Source organism: Caenorhabditis elegans, chromosome X, assembly GCF_000002985.6.
Source record: "Caenorhabditis elegans chromosome X".
NCBI classification, from domain to species: Eukaryota; Metazoa; Nematoda; class Chromadorea; order Rhabditida; family Rhabditidae; genus Caenorhabditis; species Caenorhabditis elegans.
In genome coordinates this window covers 14,773,517-14,788,527 of record NC_003284.9, presented here as the reverse complement: position 1 = coordinate 14,788,527, position 15,011 = coordinate 14,773,517, and the positions used below count along the sequence as shown (strand labels likewise).

Here is a 15,011-nt window from a genome sequence, read left to right as displayed (position 1 = left end):
TTGTTTTCAGATAGAACATCAGATTCATATCCACATTGCACCTAACTAGGGCTGTACAGATCGTAGTCCGGTCGTCCGATTTTGACACCACCGGACGCCCATGTGTCCGGTTTGGGGTAGCTTTTCACGGCGGCCGACAATTTCCGAGTTTCTCGACTAACTATACTTAATCAGCAATTTTATAGTCAGTGGCGAAACTCGGAAATTGTCGGCCGCCATGGAAAGCTACCCCAAACCGGACGCATGTGCGTCTGGTTGCACAGCCCTACACCTAAGATACAACACACTTCCATTTTGTTTAGGTTGACTTTAGATGTTCAAGTTTGTCGGAATTTATTATGGTAGAAAATCTACTCTAAATTAGAACTATTTTTATAAAATCCATTGCTTTGTAACCAGATGGATTCGGCAAGTAGTTCATTTTTTGATTTGTTTCTTGTAAGTACCTGGTAAATGTTCAATGGTCATATAAAAGAAAGAAGTGTGGCAATAATTAAATAAGCATTTTAAAAACAGAAAATGCTCAAATATTTAAATGACACTTCTGGTCTCCGGATAGCTATTTTCTATCGATGAGTCGTTTGTGCACCTATCGAAAAATATACTCATTAGTTTTGTACACAGTTTTTATATTGCACACTTCAATTTCAAATTACAATCAAACAATCAAGGAAAATTTCTGGTTTGACAAAATTACTCCGGTTGTACCTACCATAAGTCTGATGAACTTTTCTTATCGTGTTTTTCAAACTTTCAAAGACTACGCACTAATCTGCTTAATAGCTTTTCTAATCAGTTATCACAAACGAATATGATATGAAAAGTACACCTTGAGTAGTTCACAATTGAAAGCTATCAATTGGCAATCTTGTTTTTGTGAATTTAATTCGTTTTCTTTTGTTTTCGTAAACTAAAATCTTCGAGAACATTCTTCCAATTTTCATGTTTGCTTATCAAATTAACGGTCAGTGGTTGGTTATACTGTACCATTCAACCTTTGCGCTTGATATCCGTTCTAGTAGATATCAATAATACGCAATTGTTTGTTAGACCTTCACTTCAATTGATGATATCCTTTTTTACCATACAATGTATTTTCAGATTGTTCAGCAAAATCTAAATTGTTTTGTTTCTCACGTAGCATCAATCAAAAAAAGTGGAGTGATTCTACTTGTGTTGTCGCGAAAATAGTATCACAGATGTTCTTCTGTGCTTGATATCAAAATCAAACGTGGTCATTATCGTTTTCTTATTTTTCACGGTGTGTTTTTTTACCGCCTATTTCTCGTCTCCTCCCGATAACCGATCCTACTGATTCCTAAACATCTGCAAAGAGATAGAGACCACAGACGCTTTGATTTGATGAACAATACAGCGATGGTTTCGTCGCCATACTTAAGCGAAGGAGACGACGACGACAGCGGTGGCGACCCGTCATATCAGTGTCCGTCCTTTTTCACAAATAACGGTGAAGAGTGCCGGCGTCGAAATGTGGAGTATGGAGGAAAACGAAAATGAAGGCGACGAAGAGATACATAGGTGATGGAAAAGAAAAACACAAATCTCACATGGCCAGGTACATTGTCGTTATGAGCATCAGCTGACGTTGTTCGGTTGCTTCAAGAACGATTTTATCAGACCAAAGATAAATTCGCTTTCTGTCACGTGGTGGTAAAGAAATTAAATGTCCTCCATTAAAACATTTTCCGACACGGAAGTTTAAATATTCCAAGCAACAACAGAAAAAAACATACGTTTACTATTTTGACATGACATAGTGCGATAAACTTTTCGTTGTGTACCGCAGCCGCAAACAAAGACACCGTTCACCTCCGCACTATTGCATCAGATTGCAGAAAACGTCTACAGCAGCTGCAGAAAGTGAAGCGGTAGGGCAGCAGTGTTACGAGGGATTGAGATAGGGGAGGAAATATCAATGGTGTGCAGTATTATAAAGTGCATATTAAATAAAATAATGTTATGTTGGAAAGCAGGAAATTTCAACCACAATTTGTACAGTAATAAGTAGAATATTGCATGTTATCTTGTCCCGGATATTGCGGCAAAAAAGACAAGTTACAATATAATAGTTTAAAACTCAAAAAAATAAACCTAAATATCTTTTGATTTTTTTTTATTGATTTTTGTAACAATCCGTGGAACAAGAAACAACGAATTACTAAGCCATAGTTCCCCAGTTTAAGGCCAACAGCATTTTCTTTAGAAAACTGCTAGCAGGCCTTGGAAAAGGCTTTGGAAATATTTTGGGTGTCGGATGCTCACCATCAAGTAGGCCCCAAAATTGTTCAGCCCTCAAAACTTAAAAAAAATATCTTTGATTTCATATATAGAATTCATATATTATCCAAAATGTTGTACAGTATTTACGGATTTTCATCTTACCGATGTTTTAATGCTTTGATACAAAACCTTTCGGTTTGAATGCACACGTCTTTTTACCATTTTTCATTCTGAATTTAGAAATTATTCTTTGAAATCCTAGAAAAGAAACTGTTCAGATGAAATTTAAAAGAGAAGCTAAAACTATTCTTTTTTTCTATTTTTAAAGTTTAAAAGAACCAAATTTATATTTTTGGCAAAAATTCAATTTTCCAAACTTCCATTTTTTGCCGATTAAAAAAATTAGTTCTAATTATATATTAATGTTTTTCAGGATAGCTTAAAATGCTAGGTTAGCAATTATCTCACTTAAAACACATTTGAAAGTCTCTTACAAATGTAAATTTTCATTTAATTGATATATTTTATGTTGCATCTTTTTTACATGATGTCACAGAATTCTATGCAAAATTTGATTTTTCCGAGTTGCGTTTACTTATCAGTAATGTGCATGGCCGACTTTTGATCTTTAGATACGACGAAAACAAAAGTAATAACTGTTATTTTGATACTATTTTCCTATGTTTTTTGGTCAGTATTTCTGGATTCTTTTTTTTTTTTTTGCAAAGAGTGATGAAAAAATGATGATATTTTTGTTCAGATTTCAACGATTTCTTTCATCAGTCTCAGAAAGGGGTACTGTAGATGATGACAAGTGTATGACGTTTGAAGTAAGCGCTGCTTTCAGAGAGGGATTGTTGGAAACAAAACACTCGTAAGAAACTGGACATGCTAATAAAACATGGAATCAGCTGCAGTATGTAGGGCGCGATAAATGGTTCCGTTTTATTATCTACCGTAACCCACAAAGCAAATGAAGTTTAGTCCGAAGACACATTTGAAGTTGTTGCAACTTTTAGTTAGCAATGTTACGTTATCGGCAAGATCAAACAAATTGGCTGTTGTCGACTCGGCGAGTTTCCAAATTGCTGATTATTCTGCAAATTTGTGAAAATCAAGGAATTTTGATAAAGTTGTTTAACCTTGCAATGGTGTTTGATGTCAATGGGCAATAACTTGGTGGTGGTCTAAATTTTAGTGCTGATGGTCTGATTTAATGGGTTCAAAACAATTAAAAGTTTCAATGAAAAATTAGATCAAACCGATGTTCAACTTTTCGAAAAAAATACAGAAATTTTAAACTAATATGGTCACTTCAAAAACTGTGGAAAACACACTAAAAATATAGCATTCGCTAGCCTAATAGTGAGTATTTTTCTACATCCCGAACTTGCAAGTGGCAACTTTTAGAGAATAAATCTTAAGTTTATAAAAGTAAATCTAAAGTTTATTAGTCAATAAATTTTTGAAAAATTTATTGAAAAAAGTGACAATTACTCAGGCTTAGCCACTCATAATTTTTGGAAGTCGATCAAAAAAAAAAAAGATTTTTCCAACATTTTGTATACTGTAATTTAGTTTTAATTGTTTCTATTAAAACATTGTACGGGTCAGACATGCGACATTGCTTTGGATTTCCTGAAAAGCTCATATTTTTCAAAATGTTGCCAATTTGCCAAAACTTTTACCGGAAATTATGAAAAATCTAACATGTTTTAGATTTTTTTGTTATGATATTCAGTCGTTCCGGATCCTTATAAATGTATTTAGACAAAATCCCCAGTTTATTTTTCTAATAGTATTAAATAGTAGCCAATGCGGTAAACAAAACGTTTATTTTTGAAAATAGACCATTACAGATTTCATAAATTTCTCATAGTTTTTGGCAATGTGATAATTTGAAAATTAGATAATGATATCATATGCAATCAAATAAAACCAAATTTTTAATGAAATATGAGAAAATTAAACCCTATTTTTTTGTGATTCTAACGTTCTTTTCCCAACAAATTTTTTTCAGTTTTTCTGTATTTCGAAAATTCAGAATTTTCAGTTTCTGTTGGTTTTTTTTTGAAAATCAAACTCAAAAACAACATGACACACTTTGTCACAGAATATCAAAATCTTATCATAGACCTATTTTCACATTCACCTTTTTTTATTGTAAAGTTTTAAAAGAATATGTATTCTACATCCGGTGTTTTATATCAAACCATTTCCGGTGTCACAATGCATCACGTGGGCTACCAGTGTATTTGTATTAAAATTTATTTGTATTTCAACTCTTCTTATTTTCATAGTTTGATAAAGTCTGACGTTGATTTGTGATGAATCTTTTCTTCTAACCTTCTTGCTATCTTCTCGCGGACGCACAAACATCGCTAAATTTAGCGATGAACTTCAAAAGTCACGTCGCAACTGATAAATAAAACCTTTGAAAGTTGGTCGTCAGATTTCATAGTGTCATTGTAGGGTTAGCGGCGAAAAGATGAAATTTATATGGAAACTGTTATCTGCACGCTCGTGCTACTCAATCATGTCAACACCAAAAAAAAAACCCAAAGACCGTGTGGCAATTGTCAACGAAAAATGGTTTCTTTCATCAGTGCCTGTCACTCAACTCCATTGTCGTTGGACGCAATTTGAACGACGAGTCCGTTACATTTCAAGTTTGATTTGATAAGAATGTATTTCAACGTTATTTTGTTCTTCTTCCACATTTTGAATGGTCTGATTTTATTAGTTATTCACTTATTCACGGCACACAATGAACATGTCACAAAGTTGCGATGGGGGTTGATAAATGGGGTGATAAGATGAAATAGAGTTGTGAAATTATTAGAGGGGTGTGGTGATGAATACTGTTCATGAATCATATTGCTTTTGGAAGGTTGTCATGAACATCTTATGTGGGACGACAAATATTCGAACATTATTATACATTTAACTTAAAAATTCTAAGAGATCGTTGTATGGAGTTGAGATTTAGGATTAAAGATTAACTGGATGAAAAAAACTTGTAAGATCAAAGTAATTATTTGCATGAGTTCTCTGTTTCCTGACAAGAAAATGTTCAAAGTATCACAATACAATTATTGACAAGAGGTGGAGCGAGCGCGCAAGACAAATGAGTTCTAGAGGTTCGGGCGCCACTATTTTGGATTAAGGGAAAAAAATGAAAGAAAGATAAAGAAAAAGAGAAAGAGTGGAAAGTTGGAAAGTGTTGGAGCATTTCTAGAACTTAAGACAGACGGGACGACGACTGGAGGGTTGCAGCAAATGGATTCACTGCACCAAATGTGGCAAAACCTGAAAATTGATCATTTGAACAGTTCAGAGAAACAAAAAAGAAAGGAGGTTTTTTTCATGCATGTTTTTTTTTCAACAAAAAAAAAGAAATTCGCTTGTAAATATTTCAAATTGCTAGAGCTTTTTTCATGAGAACATGTCACTGCAAATTTCGAGTTTGAGCAACAAAGCTCCACTGTCAACCCCTTAAAATGGATTTGGTATCCTGATTTTTTCACGGAATGGGTTTTTTACAAAAAGCTTCGCGACTGTTTAACTTTTCCTATGCACCACGGAAATATTCATCGTTTTTTAGACCTCGAAAGTAGCGCGAAAATATACAGAAAAAAATTCAGATCGAGCAATAAGCTGTTGTAGATGTAAATAAGACACTTCAAGTTTTCCACTGACATGTTGTAGGTAACAATTTTTTAACTGAAAAAGTGACTTTTTGCTTTCTTTTCAGAATAAATTTTACGAAGGGGAGAAAAAGAGTTGCCAGACTGTCCCATCACGCTTTGATCTACAAAAAATGCGGGAATTTTTTGCCCAAAAATATGTGACGTCAGAACGTTCTTAACCATACAAAATCAGTTGAGAACTCTGCGTAAGTCCTTCCGCATTTTTTGTAGATCAACGTAGATCAAGCCGAAATGAGACACTCTGACACCACGTGGTTTCCATGATTTTTAAAACGTAAATTCGATAACTAATCAAATGAAAGTTTCGCATACTAACCAGTCTGTGTGTTCAAAAAGTTAGCAGCTGGTGTTGCATTGACTGTCGGATAGGACGTTTGGTAGACTGCAGAAGAAAGTGCAGGTGGTCCAGCTCCATAGGGAAGAGTGGATCTGGGAGATGTGTGAGTGCGTGCAGCATAGTCAGAAGTAGCGTCAAACTGAGTGTGATAATAGGAGCTCAGCGATTCCGTAGATGTTCTAAAAATGATGAGTGTCAAAATTACCGATGGCTTCAAATTCAATAACCTGTTGTACAACGCCTCGGCAAGTTCGGCTGCTCTTTTGAGGATTTGATCCTTTGGAAGACGCTCCGGGTCACCTGGATACTTTGGGAGAAGCTTCTGTAGACGTTGGAACCCGTACTCGATGCCTGGTTCGGCTAGAGCTAGAAATTTGAGAAATATTTCAGAAAATATATAAATTGTATCATACTGATATAAGAAAAGCGAAGTGGGGTTCCTCTACTATAAGTCTTGGATTTGTATTGCAGAGTGACGTCCACAGGTCCGGCAGAGTGTTTTGGCGGGGTGGTCACACGTATCGCATGTGGCGAAATAAGTTGGACTGACTAAAACAATATTATTTTTAGAATTTCCCTCCAGATAATAGAAAATTACCTCTCCCCAGTTCGGACTTGCTGTGCCAAAAGCAACTTGAAGCCCTTCGAAAAAGTTTTCCCCGATGAGCACCACCTGAGTACCACCTTGAATCCACCCCTCACTTGGGAAAAGTGCCTTGATAACTGGAACTGAAGATGGCAGCTCTGCAGATTCAGAGTACTCGGAATCTGAAAATTTAGGAAGTTATTTGTGTGATATAAATTTTTGGATCGTAAATGAATTAAATCTCGTTATTCTTAAAAACAGAACTGTCAATTTTCTAAAATGCATGAACCAAGAAAAACGTTCATAGCATCATGTTAAAGTTCTTAAATTTTTCTAAACTGAGACTTTTCCCTAAAAAGTAGTTCCAACTCACTACATATGTGACAGAGCTGTACGGAAATCAGATGTAAAAAAATTGGCATTAATTATATCTGAATTTTATGGTCGAAATTTGGAAATTCCCAGTTTGGCACAGGAAGAAAGTAAAGTTTCAAAAAATGAATTACCGCTCAGCTTTGAAATTGAATAAAATATACCTAGTTCTCTGCAATTTAATTTGCAATTTAGTTACAACAGTAAGAAAAAAATTTTTAATGTAAACTAATGAGATGCTGACTTAAAATAAGGAACCCGGTCTCGGCACGGCTAATTTTTTTAATCTGAAAGAGTCCTTTGAGGAAGTTTATAATTTTCATATCTTATGTTTTGCTGTACTATTTTGCGTGTTTTATTTCAGTTTTTGCAAATAAATTTTGAGGTTTTAGTAGAAAAAAAATTTCTCAACAAAACATTGGCATATCAATGCTTTTGGGGTAAAATTTCAAAATTTTCATCTTGTTTATATAAGAGTTCAAGAAAATCAAAAATCCTATGTAGTTTGTTCATAAAAGTTACAGTTTTCTAGTTTAATCAATTTTTTTCCCTGATTAACCATGTGCACCGTGTCCTTCAAAAAGGTCTCTGTTATCGAATCAAAATTAATAGCTTTCCCCTGTAATCCCTCCTCTCTCATTCCTCACATGCCAATTATTTATTTTATGTTTCTCCACGCTCCGTTATGATTCGAGCAGATGATATCAAGAAACATCATGCAGCCGGAAATCTAGATAAAGATATGCCATTGTGCTTCTCCGTGGGTGTGGGGGCCCTGAAGGTTACGACCCACTGCATGCATAAATTGCACACTTATCGCCGGGGCATTTATCGAGGTGTCAGCAATTGACAGCTGCCTACTCATTTTCTGGGCACGTGGCCCGATGATGACCAAAAACGGAAAGATGATGAATGTTAAAAGACGAGGAGAGAAGTATGTTTAACAGGAAAAAGGTGAACTTAATTCGAAGTGACAGATGTGAAATGAAAGATGGATGGAGAGGAGAAGAATTGTATCCTAGTGTTGGTGACTTGACAAGTTTACTGTTAATGTTAAGATAGATGTCCTATTTTCGAAAATATCCTATCACAGTTTTGACTAAATTGATGACTTGTTTTTAAGACAAGATATATTATCATTCAGTTTTAGAAATATTTTAAGAACTATCAAACAAACCATCTGAAGCATCGGTGCGCTTAGTTCTCCGTCCATGTTTTGAGTTGTTGTGGACGAACATGTTGTCGGAGACCGCCAAAAGAGGACCGTCGATACGAGCAGATGAGCACAAGACAACCTGAATATTTCAGATCAATAAACAAGAAACTTAGGAACTGAAATTTGTTAAATATTTGTTTATTATTGATTGAAACAATCTAAACCGAAAACTAAAAAGACTTGTGCATTTGTAGTTCAAAACTCTTTGTCTATACCATCGAAAATGACCAAGATATTCAAATTTACAAGGTACAAAGTATGAAGTATTTAATTAGTTTGCGTGAAATTATGTTTTAAAATAAATGTTTTCAATTTTTTAAAATAATTTATTTTGCCTAATTAATTACATACTACTCATTAAAAAAATAGTTTCACGTAGCCAAATGTACGATAACAAAATTGTTTTCTGCACTTTTACAACTTGATAAGTGCCGATTATTTTTTACTGTTTTTTTGCTAAATGCTAAATTGTTTTTGGGTTTTGTCCTTTAAAGTGCAGGTGAAAAAATATATATATTTTTCTTTTTTGTGGAAAGTTATGCACTTTTGAATTACTTCAATGTATATACTTCCCTCATTAAACTGCTAAATATTTAATCAATTACCGCTTTTTCCTAACCCCAAATATAACAGATTGAAGATTGGCTGTCATTTATGAGGACTATCCCGCTGGGACCGACTCAGTTTACAACTATCTCCTTTTCGAGACGACCGCCGAACGCAGTCTGTTGCTCGTCCTCCTCCTATTCAAACAGTTTTGCAATGAATTCAATATCAAATACAGTCTCAAAGACCACCTGTTTCTCGAAGAAGAATAGAATAGAAATTAAGAGGCAATTTATGAACGGTTGACGCGTTTTGTGAGTGATATCTGGCTAGCTGTCAATCTCGGTGAAAACTAACCTGGAAACGTCTCATGTCGCGTGGATTGCCGGCGTTTTTCAAACAGTTTTGGTTGCATTTCAAGAAGAATTTGAGGAAGAATCTGGAAAAAAAGTCATCCGAAAATCATAATAGAACTTTCCAAAAAAATTTTGATTTTTCAAAATTTCCTGACAAAGTTTTGGCAAATTGGCAATTTGCCAAAATTTTGTATCTAGATCAGTTTTGCACCTCTTCAGTGTTTTAATATGAATACTTAAAACAAAATTACAATATAAAATATGTAGGAAAAAAACTTTTTTTTGGTCGATTTCCAAAATTATGAGTGGCAAAAACTGAGTAATTTCCACTTTTTGACGGTGAATAAAAAATTTTCAAAATTTTCTTAAAAGTTTGATAATGATATTCAATCATTTTGGCACCATATTAGTTGTTTTGAACATGTTCCCCACTGACGCTAGTCCAACTTTAATATTTAAATATGCTGATAGCTTTACAGTGATTCAATTTTTCATACCTCAAATGAACATAGATATGAATTGTAAAAATGGAATATTAGGTACCAAGCTCTTTGTTTTTTCAATGATTTTATCACAGGTTTGTTACAACTTGAAAAGTGCACATCCTTATTTTCCTCTTGTTTTTTTTTCATCCCACGAAACCCATCTAGTTTAAACCATGTAAAAGTAGAGACATTGCGGTTGCATCCGCTACCAATTTGCGCGAGTTACTCACTCAAGATGCTCTTTTTCCTCTCAACTTAGGGGGAGCCCCACACAAAAGTATCATCCTTCTCTACCACTTTTCTTGGCGGGAAAGTAGCAATTACTCGATTTTCATGTAGTTTTGAACCAATTGGATAGAAAGGCGAACACGATAATTCGATTGAGTAGAGTGTTCGTAATTACTATGACTATGAGACTACTTCTCCAGAAAACAAGACAGGATGTGATATTCATCTCATGTTAAGAGCTAATTTAGAAGATTTTAGCATATTTTAAAGTAATATTACAATATTGTGTCTAAGTAAACAAATTTTATTAAACTAAGAGACAAAGGGTAGGAAAAAAAACATATGAATTTTGAATCAAAAATTAAACTTACTGTATAAATTTATTAGCTTCATCATGTTACGCGGGATATTAAAAATATCGACGTATTTATCTCTAAAATCATAGAAAACAATTTATCCTAAAAACAAACGACACAAAATCTATCTAATGCTCCATCTTGTATAAATGAGCGGAAATTCTCATTACCTCCCTTTCCGTGTTTCATTCTCCTGATTTTAAAGCCGACACAAAACAAAGCATAGCAATCTCAGAAAAAGGCGAGGTCATTCCCCCCCGCTGCTCTTTCTTCATTCATGTTTTACGGCGCAGTTTCATGGCGCAATACTATTAGCATGCCACTCTAGTTGCTACCAGACAGCTGCTCACTTTAACTCGACCCACTTTTAGTTTTTACTCAAATCTCGGCTTTCCATTCCTGAATAACAAAGTCCCCCCCCGCACACAAACCTGTCAATAATAACTGGATCGCTGGGTGTCTCGTTTCGATTTCCACAACTCTTTTTCTCGCAGCACCGACTGCACATGACTTCGTGTGTGAGAAGCACTCGGCACATCTCCGGATTTTTATCTTGTCCTTCGTATGTGATAGCCTAGAATTTGATGTGATGACTTTAATGGTGTTGTGTGTTTGGTGCCTATGCTCATTTCGCGCGTTTTTGTGCTCGCGCGCCGATAAACTTGGCGATGCTTCAGACAGAGCTTGCCTTTTTTTCTGTCCGTGCCAGATAAAAATGATGAATGTGAAAGAAGCTTCGATGAATGCTTATACATAAACGGGCTTACAGTAGGCAAAATTGAGAAAATATTGGTAAGGGAATTAGGCGCATTTTATATGTGTATGTGGAATGTGTTATAGATCTAAAAAATTATCTAGCAAAAAAAATATACCTGTTTAGTGGAACTATCGATGAGCCGAACAAACAGATCATGCTCACTGCGGATTCCTGAAAGAAAAAAAGGTTTGCAATTTTTCCCATTAGTTAGATTTTCTTAGATTCCAACAACTCACCATTCTGAAACATTAGAGACAGACGATAGTGTATCCCATTTCTGGTATCCTGACCGTCAACTTCTTTCTCTTTTTCAACAAATCCTGCAAACTGAGTCCGCTCGACTTCAATCGGCTGGCTGTTACGGTCGTACAGTGCAATGACAAAGTGAAAGAAGTTGGATTTACGGAGATTGTTTGGTGGGTGCTTTTCGAAATGAGCTCGTGCGATTTGAGTGCTGAAGATAAAAATTTTGAATAAAAAGTTTTGAAATGTTGTTTACAATTTAATTTGTTAAATAGAATTATTTCAATTAAAAATACAAAAAATATATAAATTTTCAGTATTGTTTCTGGAGAAATGAATATTTCACCAGGGATCAAAAATAAGAAAATTAAAAACTAACCTTGTATTCGACGTGTCGATGATTGGCCACGTGCTCCGCTGGTTCTCATCTTTTACAGACCTGAGTAAGGTATTCGAGTCAGGAAAGAACATTTGCACAGCCAGCGGCCCCTCGGGAACCGGCCTCATTAGACACAGATCCACAAGCGTGCTCGGCAGAGCTTCGCAAGCTCCGCCTACTGCGCACTAGGGGCCAATGGGTGGGCACACAGTAGGAAAAACATTGAGGGGAGAGTAGCTAAAAAGGAATCTGGCGACGGGCCGATTTGACTGCGGCTCCGGCTTTACTGATGTTGGAGTAACGATGAAGCACAGATAAAAGCATAGACAAAGTTTTGGTTTGGCGGGGAGAAAACCCAGCCAAAAACATGTGATGAACTAGGGGGTGCTTCAATTTTTCAACTCGGTGAAGTTGGGCTCGAAAGATAATTATTTCTCGTGCTTCTCCCATTGCGATCTCATTTAAAACGCTACCGACTTTTTTTTTTAAGCAGATGAAAATTATATATTTTTCATGTTTTATGAACATAGTAAATATTTTGTTCTGTTACGTAATCTTGGCTAAGAGGTTCCCAAAAATCAAATATATATATATATATATATATATATATATATATATATATATATATATATATGCTTATTGAATGTATTTTCGTTCCGTAATAAAACTGTAATTTATTTTAGAAAAAACATCTTAACCATATTTTGATACTTGTGTAAAATTTGATAATGACCAACCCTGTACTATTTTTATTTTTAGGCCTAAAAATTATAATTCGATATGCAAACGAAATATTGTTTTCAAAGTTCAGATCCGCCATGAAACATTTTCAAAAAGTGTACAAAAAATCTCATTACGAAAATGGGTTTAATTTTTTAATTTAATTTAAAACGAAAATGGGTTATCTGAAATTCCTAAAAAAAACCCTTAAAAATATTTTTTGGGATAATGCTATTTTGTTATTGTATAGCTGCTATTATGAAAAATTTTTATATTTCAATTCCCTTTAGATTTCGTGATCTAGACAGTAATGTTATTTTCTGAGTTTTTGATAAATGTTTTGAACGAACATTTTTACGAACATAACAATTAATAAAATCTACTTTTCGAGTAGCTAACATAAAATGCAATTATCTCTTTAATGAAATGAAACAGACTTCATGTTATGTTTAATAATTGATTATTGGAAATTGTAATATTTGTTGTATAAATGTTCAGAAGACGATTCCTTGTCTTTGCTCCTTTGCTCCTACGCCTTCACCCATTTCAGAAAAAAAAAACTCAACACAAAAAGTGAAGCATTCTACTATCTTTCCCAAACATGGTGATATGTGGTGTGCTCGTGGGCTCCTCACTTCACTCTGTCATATATGTAAATGGTTTGAAATCCGACAAGACAGCTGCGAACTCGTATAACTGGTATGTGTGTTTGTGTGTGGGTTTGTGAGTGCTCTGCCCCGTTTTCGAAATATGCAAATATTTCTGGACTAGCAATAAGAGATATATAACCGAAACGCGCGAAACGGAGATGGCCTCTCTCTGTCCACTTGTTTCCAGTTATCAGTTTGTAGCCATCTACGCAATTTGTAACATCTCAATAGCCCAAATCTCATCATTCACCATGTACGGGATTCTAGATTCGGAAGGAATTGAGAAATTTATGTAAAAACAAAATGCTCAAATCCAAGCAGAAAAATGAAAGAAATATGGATTACAAAAACGTTTGGGAACAACAAGATGATGTACTTTTTGAATTATTTCTAAAAGTTCATCTTCAACATCAGCACCTGAATCATAACAACGTATGACGCTATAGAAATGACGTTATACTTACTAAGTTAATTGTTAATTTAAGTGTTTCAAACATAATTCTAGACTTACTAAACTCATCGCCAATAAAGCTCAAGAATGTATCGCAAGCCATGAACACCTTACAATTTCCCCTTTGGGAATGAAATCCCGCTAACGTCATCAAAAAAAAAGGAGTTGGGTCTCTTCTATTTCAAAAGTGTCGTCCTAGAAGTTCTATCTTACCTTTGAAGGTCCGCAAAGACACCAGAATTGCTGAAAAGCAAGGATTCCAAGGTTTGAGTATTCATCAGATAATAATATTAACGCTCACCAAGCAATACTAATAAGAGTGGCTGTTATGGACAAAAAAGAAGGATGATAGTGGCTATCAATTCCGAGGGTGGGTTGTTAGGCAACGAGCCCGAGTACGGCTAATTGAAGCAAAGTCAAAAGAGAATATACAACTGTTGAGTTTGAGGATAGACGGAAAATATTATGAGCGAAGAGATATTTAGCTTGTGATAGCTAGTATACAGCTATTGTCATAGATTCGTTAGAATGACTAAAACTTTAGCCAATAGTGCATTGAGAATGAGGAGGCTTTCAAACATAATAATGAGGTATGAATCACCTTAAAGATACACATTTTGGTATTCAGGAATATGGTATCAAAATGTTTTTAGAAAATAGACAGGTTTAGAAAAGATGCTTACAAGGTGTATTTTTGTGATTTAGGGGGCTCATTCCTAGTTAAGAAATAGTTGTATATCTATGTAGTTGTATATTATAATTTCCAGATTATTTAACCCATTGAATGATATGTTTAGTATGAAGTATGCTTGGAAATAATATTAACCTAAGCTCAAAAATTGAACAAATTTCTTTGTAATGGTTATTAATGAATAACCTAGATATGATGGCATATAATACACAAACACCTAATCCTACAGGGTGGTCCATAATTATGGACTTGTTTTTGAAATTGTGTACCAAACGTAATAAATTTGAATTAACTTCTAGTAGAACCTCTTCGACTTTTACTAAGACAAATTTAATTAAGGAGTTACGTCTGAACGGTATCAAACCCAAAAATAAATAAATTTTATTTTAACAACTTCCAGTATTCCGGAGCCTCAGATCAGTACAGCTCCCATACCAGATTCTCTTTATTTATTTATTAAGATTCTGCTCAATTTTCCAGCATCAAGTTTTTCAAGGCAGCCTAAAAAGCCATGTAAAACAACTTACGGTTGAATGTGAAGATTTAATACAGGATTATAAGGTTCATCATAGAAGTTCATCTGGCCAGCTCTTAGCGGAGCTGTCAAACTCATGCCACAGTTTTCGGATCAAGTGGGAGGCAACAACACCAGCTACACAACCGACTCTGCAAAAGATTAATCTCTTA

At 34.8% G+C, this 15,011-nt stretch overlaps 1 protein-coding gene and 3 non-coding genes across 4 annotated transcripts; 2 read left to right on the top strand and 2 right to left on the bottom strand.

The window, feature by feature from the left end:
• The first annotated feature begins 1,360 nt into the window (after nt 1–1,360).
• Nucleotides 1,361–1,498, top strand: F42D1.8. Its single transcript, NR_072592.1, has one exon. It is a non-coding gene; the product is annotated as an Unclassified non-coding RNA F42D1.8 (non-coding RNA).
• On the bottom strand, nt 1,381–1,517 carry F42D1.11. Its single transcript, NR_072591.1, has one exon. It is a non-coding gene; the product is annotated as an Unclassified non-coding RNA F42D1.11 (non-coding RNA).
• A 3,442-nt stretch (nt 1,518–4,959) lies between these two features.
• unc-3 (Transcription factor unc-3) lies at nt 4,960–14,990 on the bottom strand. The gene is made up of 12 exons (NM_078052.5): nt 14,852–14,990; nt 11,813–11,872; nt 11,427–11,644; nt 11,306–11,361; nt 10,865–11,007; nt 9,366–9,447; nt 8,424–8,541; nt 6,887–7,056; nt 6,702–6,837; nt 6,516–6,654; nt 6,268–6,467; nt 4,960–5,550 (listed from the first exon to the last, which is right to left on the bottom strand). The coding sequence occupies exons 1-12, from the start codon at nt 14,935–14,937 to the stop codon at nt 5,483–5,485; spliced, it is 1,476 nt and encodes a 491-aa protein (NP_510453.1). The 5' UTR covers nt 14,938–14,990; the 3' UTR covers nt 4,960–5,482.
• On the top strand, nt 10,130–10,269 carry F42D1.6. Its single transcript, NR_072590.1, has one exon. It is a non-coding gene; the product is annotated as an Unclassified non-coding RNA F42D1.6 (non-coding RNA).
• Nucleotides 14,991–15,011: the final 21 nt, after the last annotated feature.

Coding starts and splice junctions, on each gene's coding strand:
- unc-3 (NM_078052.5), bottom strand. CDS start 14,937: ATGAGTTTGACAGCTCCGCTAAGAGCTGGCCAGATGAACTTCTATGAT. Junction 11,645..11,812: donor ATCGACACGTCGAATACAAG/GTTAGTTTTTAA, acceptor TTTTATCTTCAG/CACTCAAATCGCACGAGCTC. Junction 6,838..6,886: donor CAAGTCCGAACTGGGGAGAG/GTAATTTTCTAT, acceptor ATATTGTTTTAG/TCAGTCCAACTTATTTCGCC.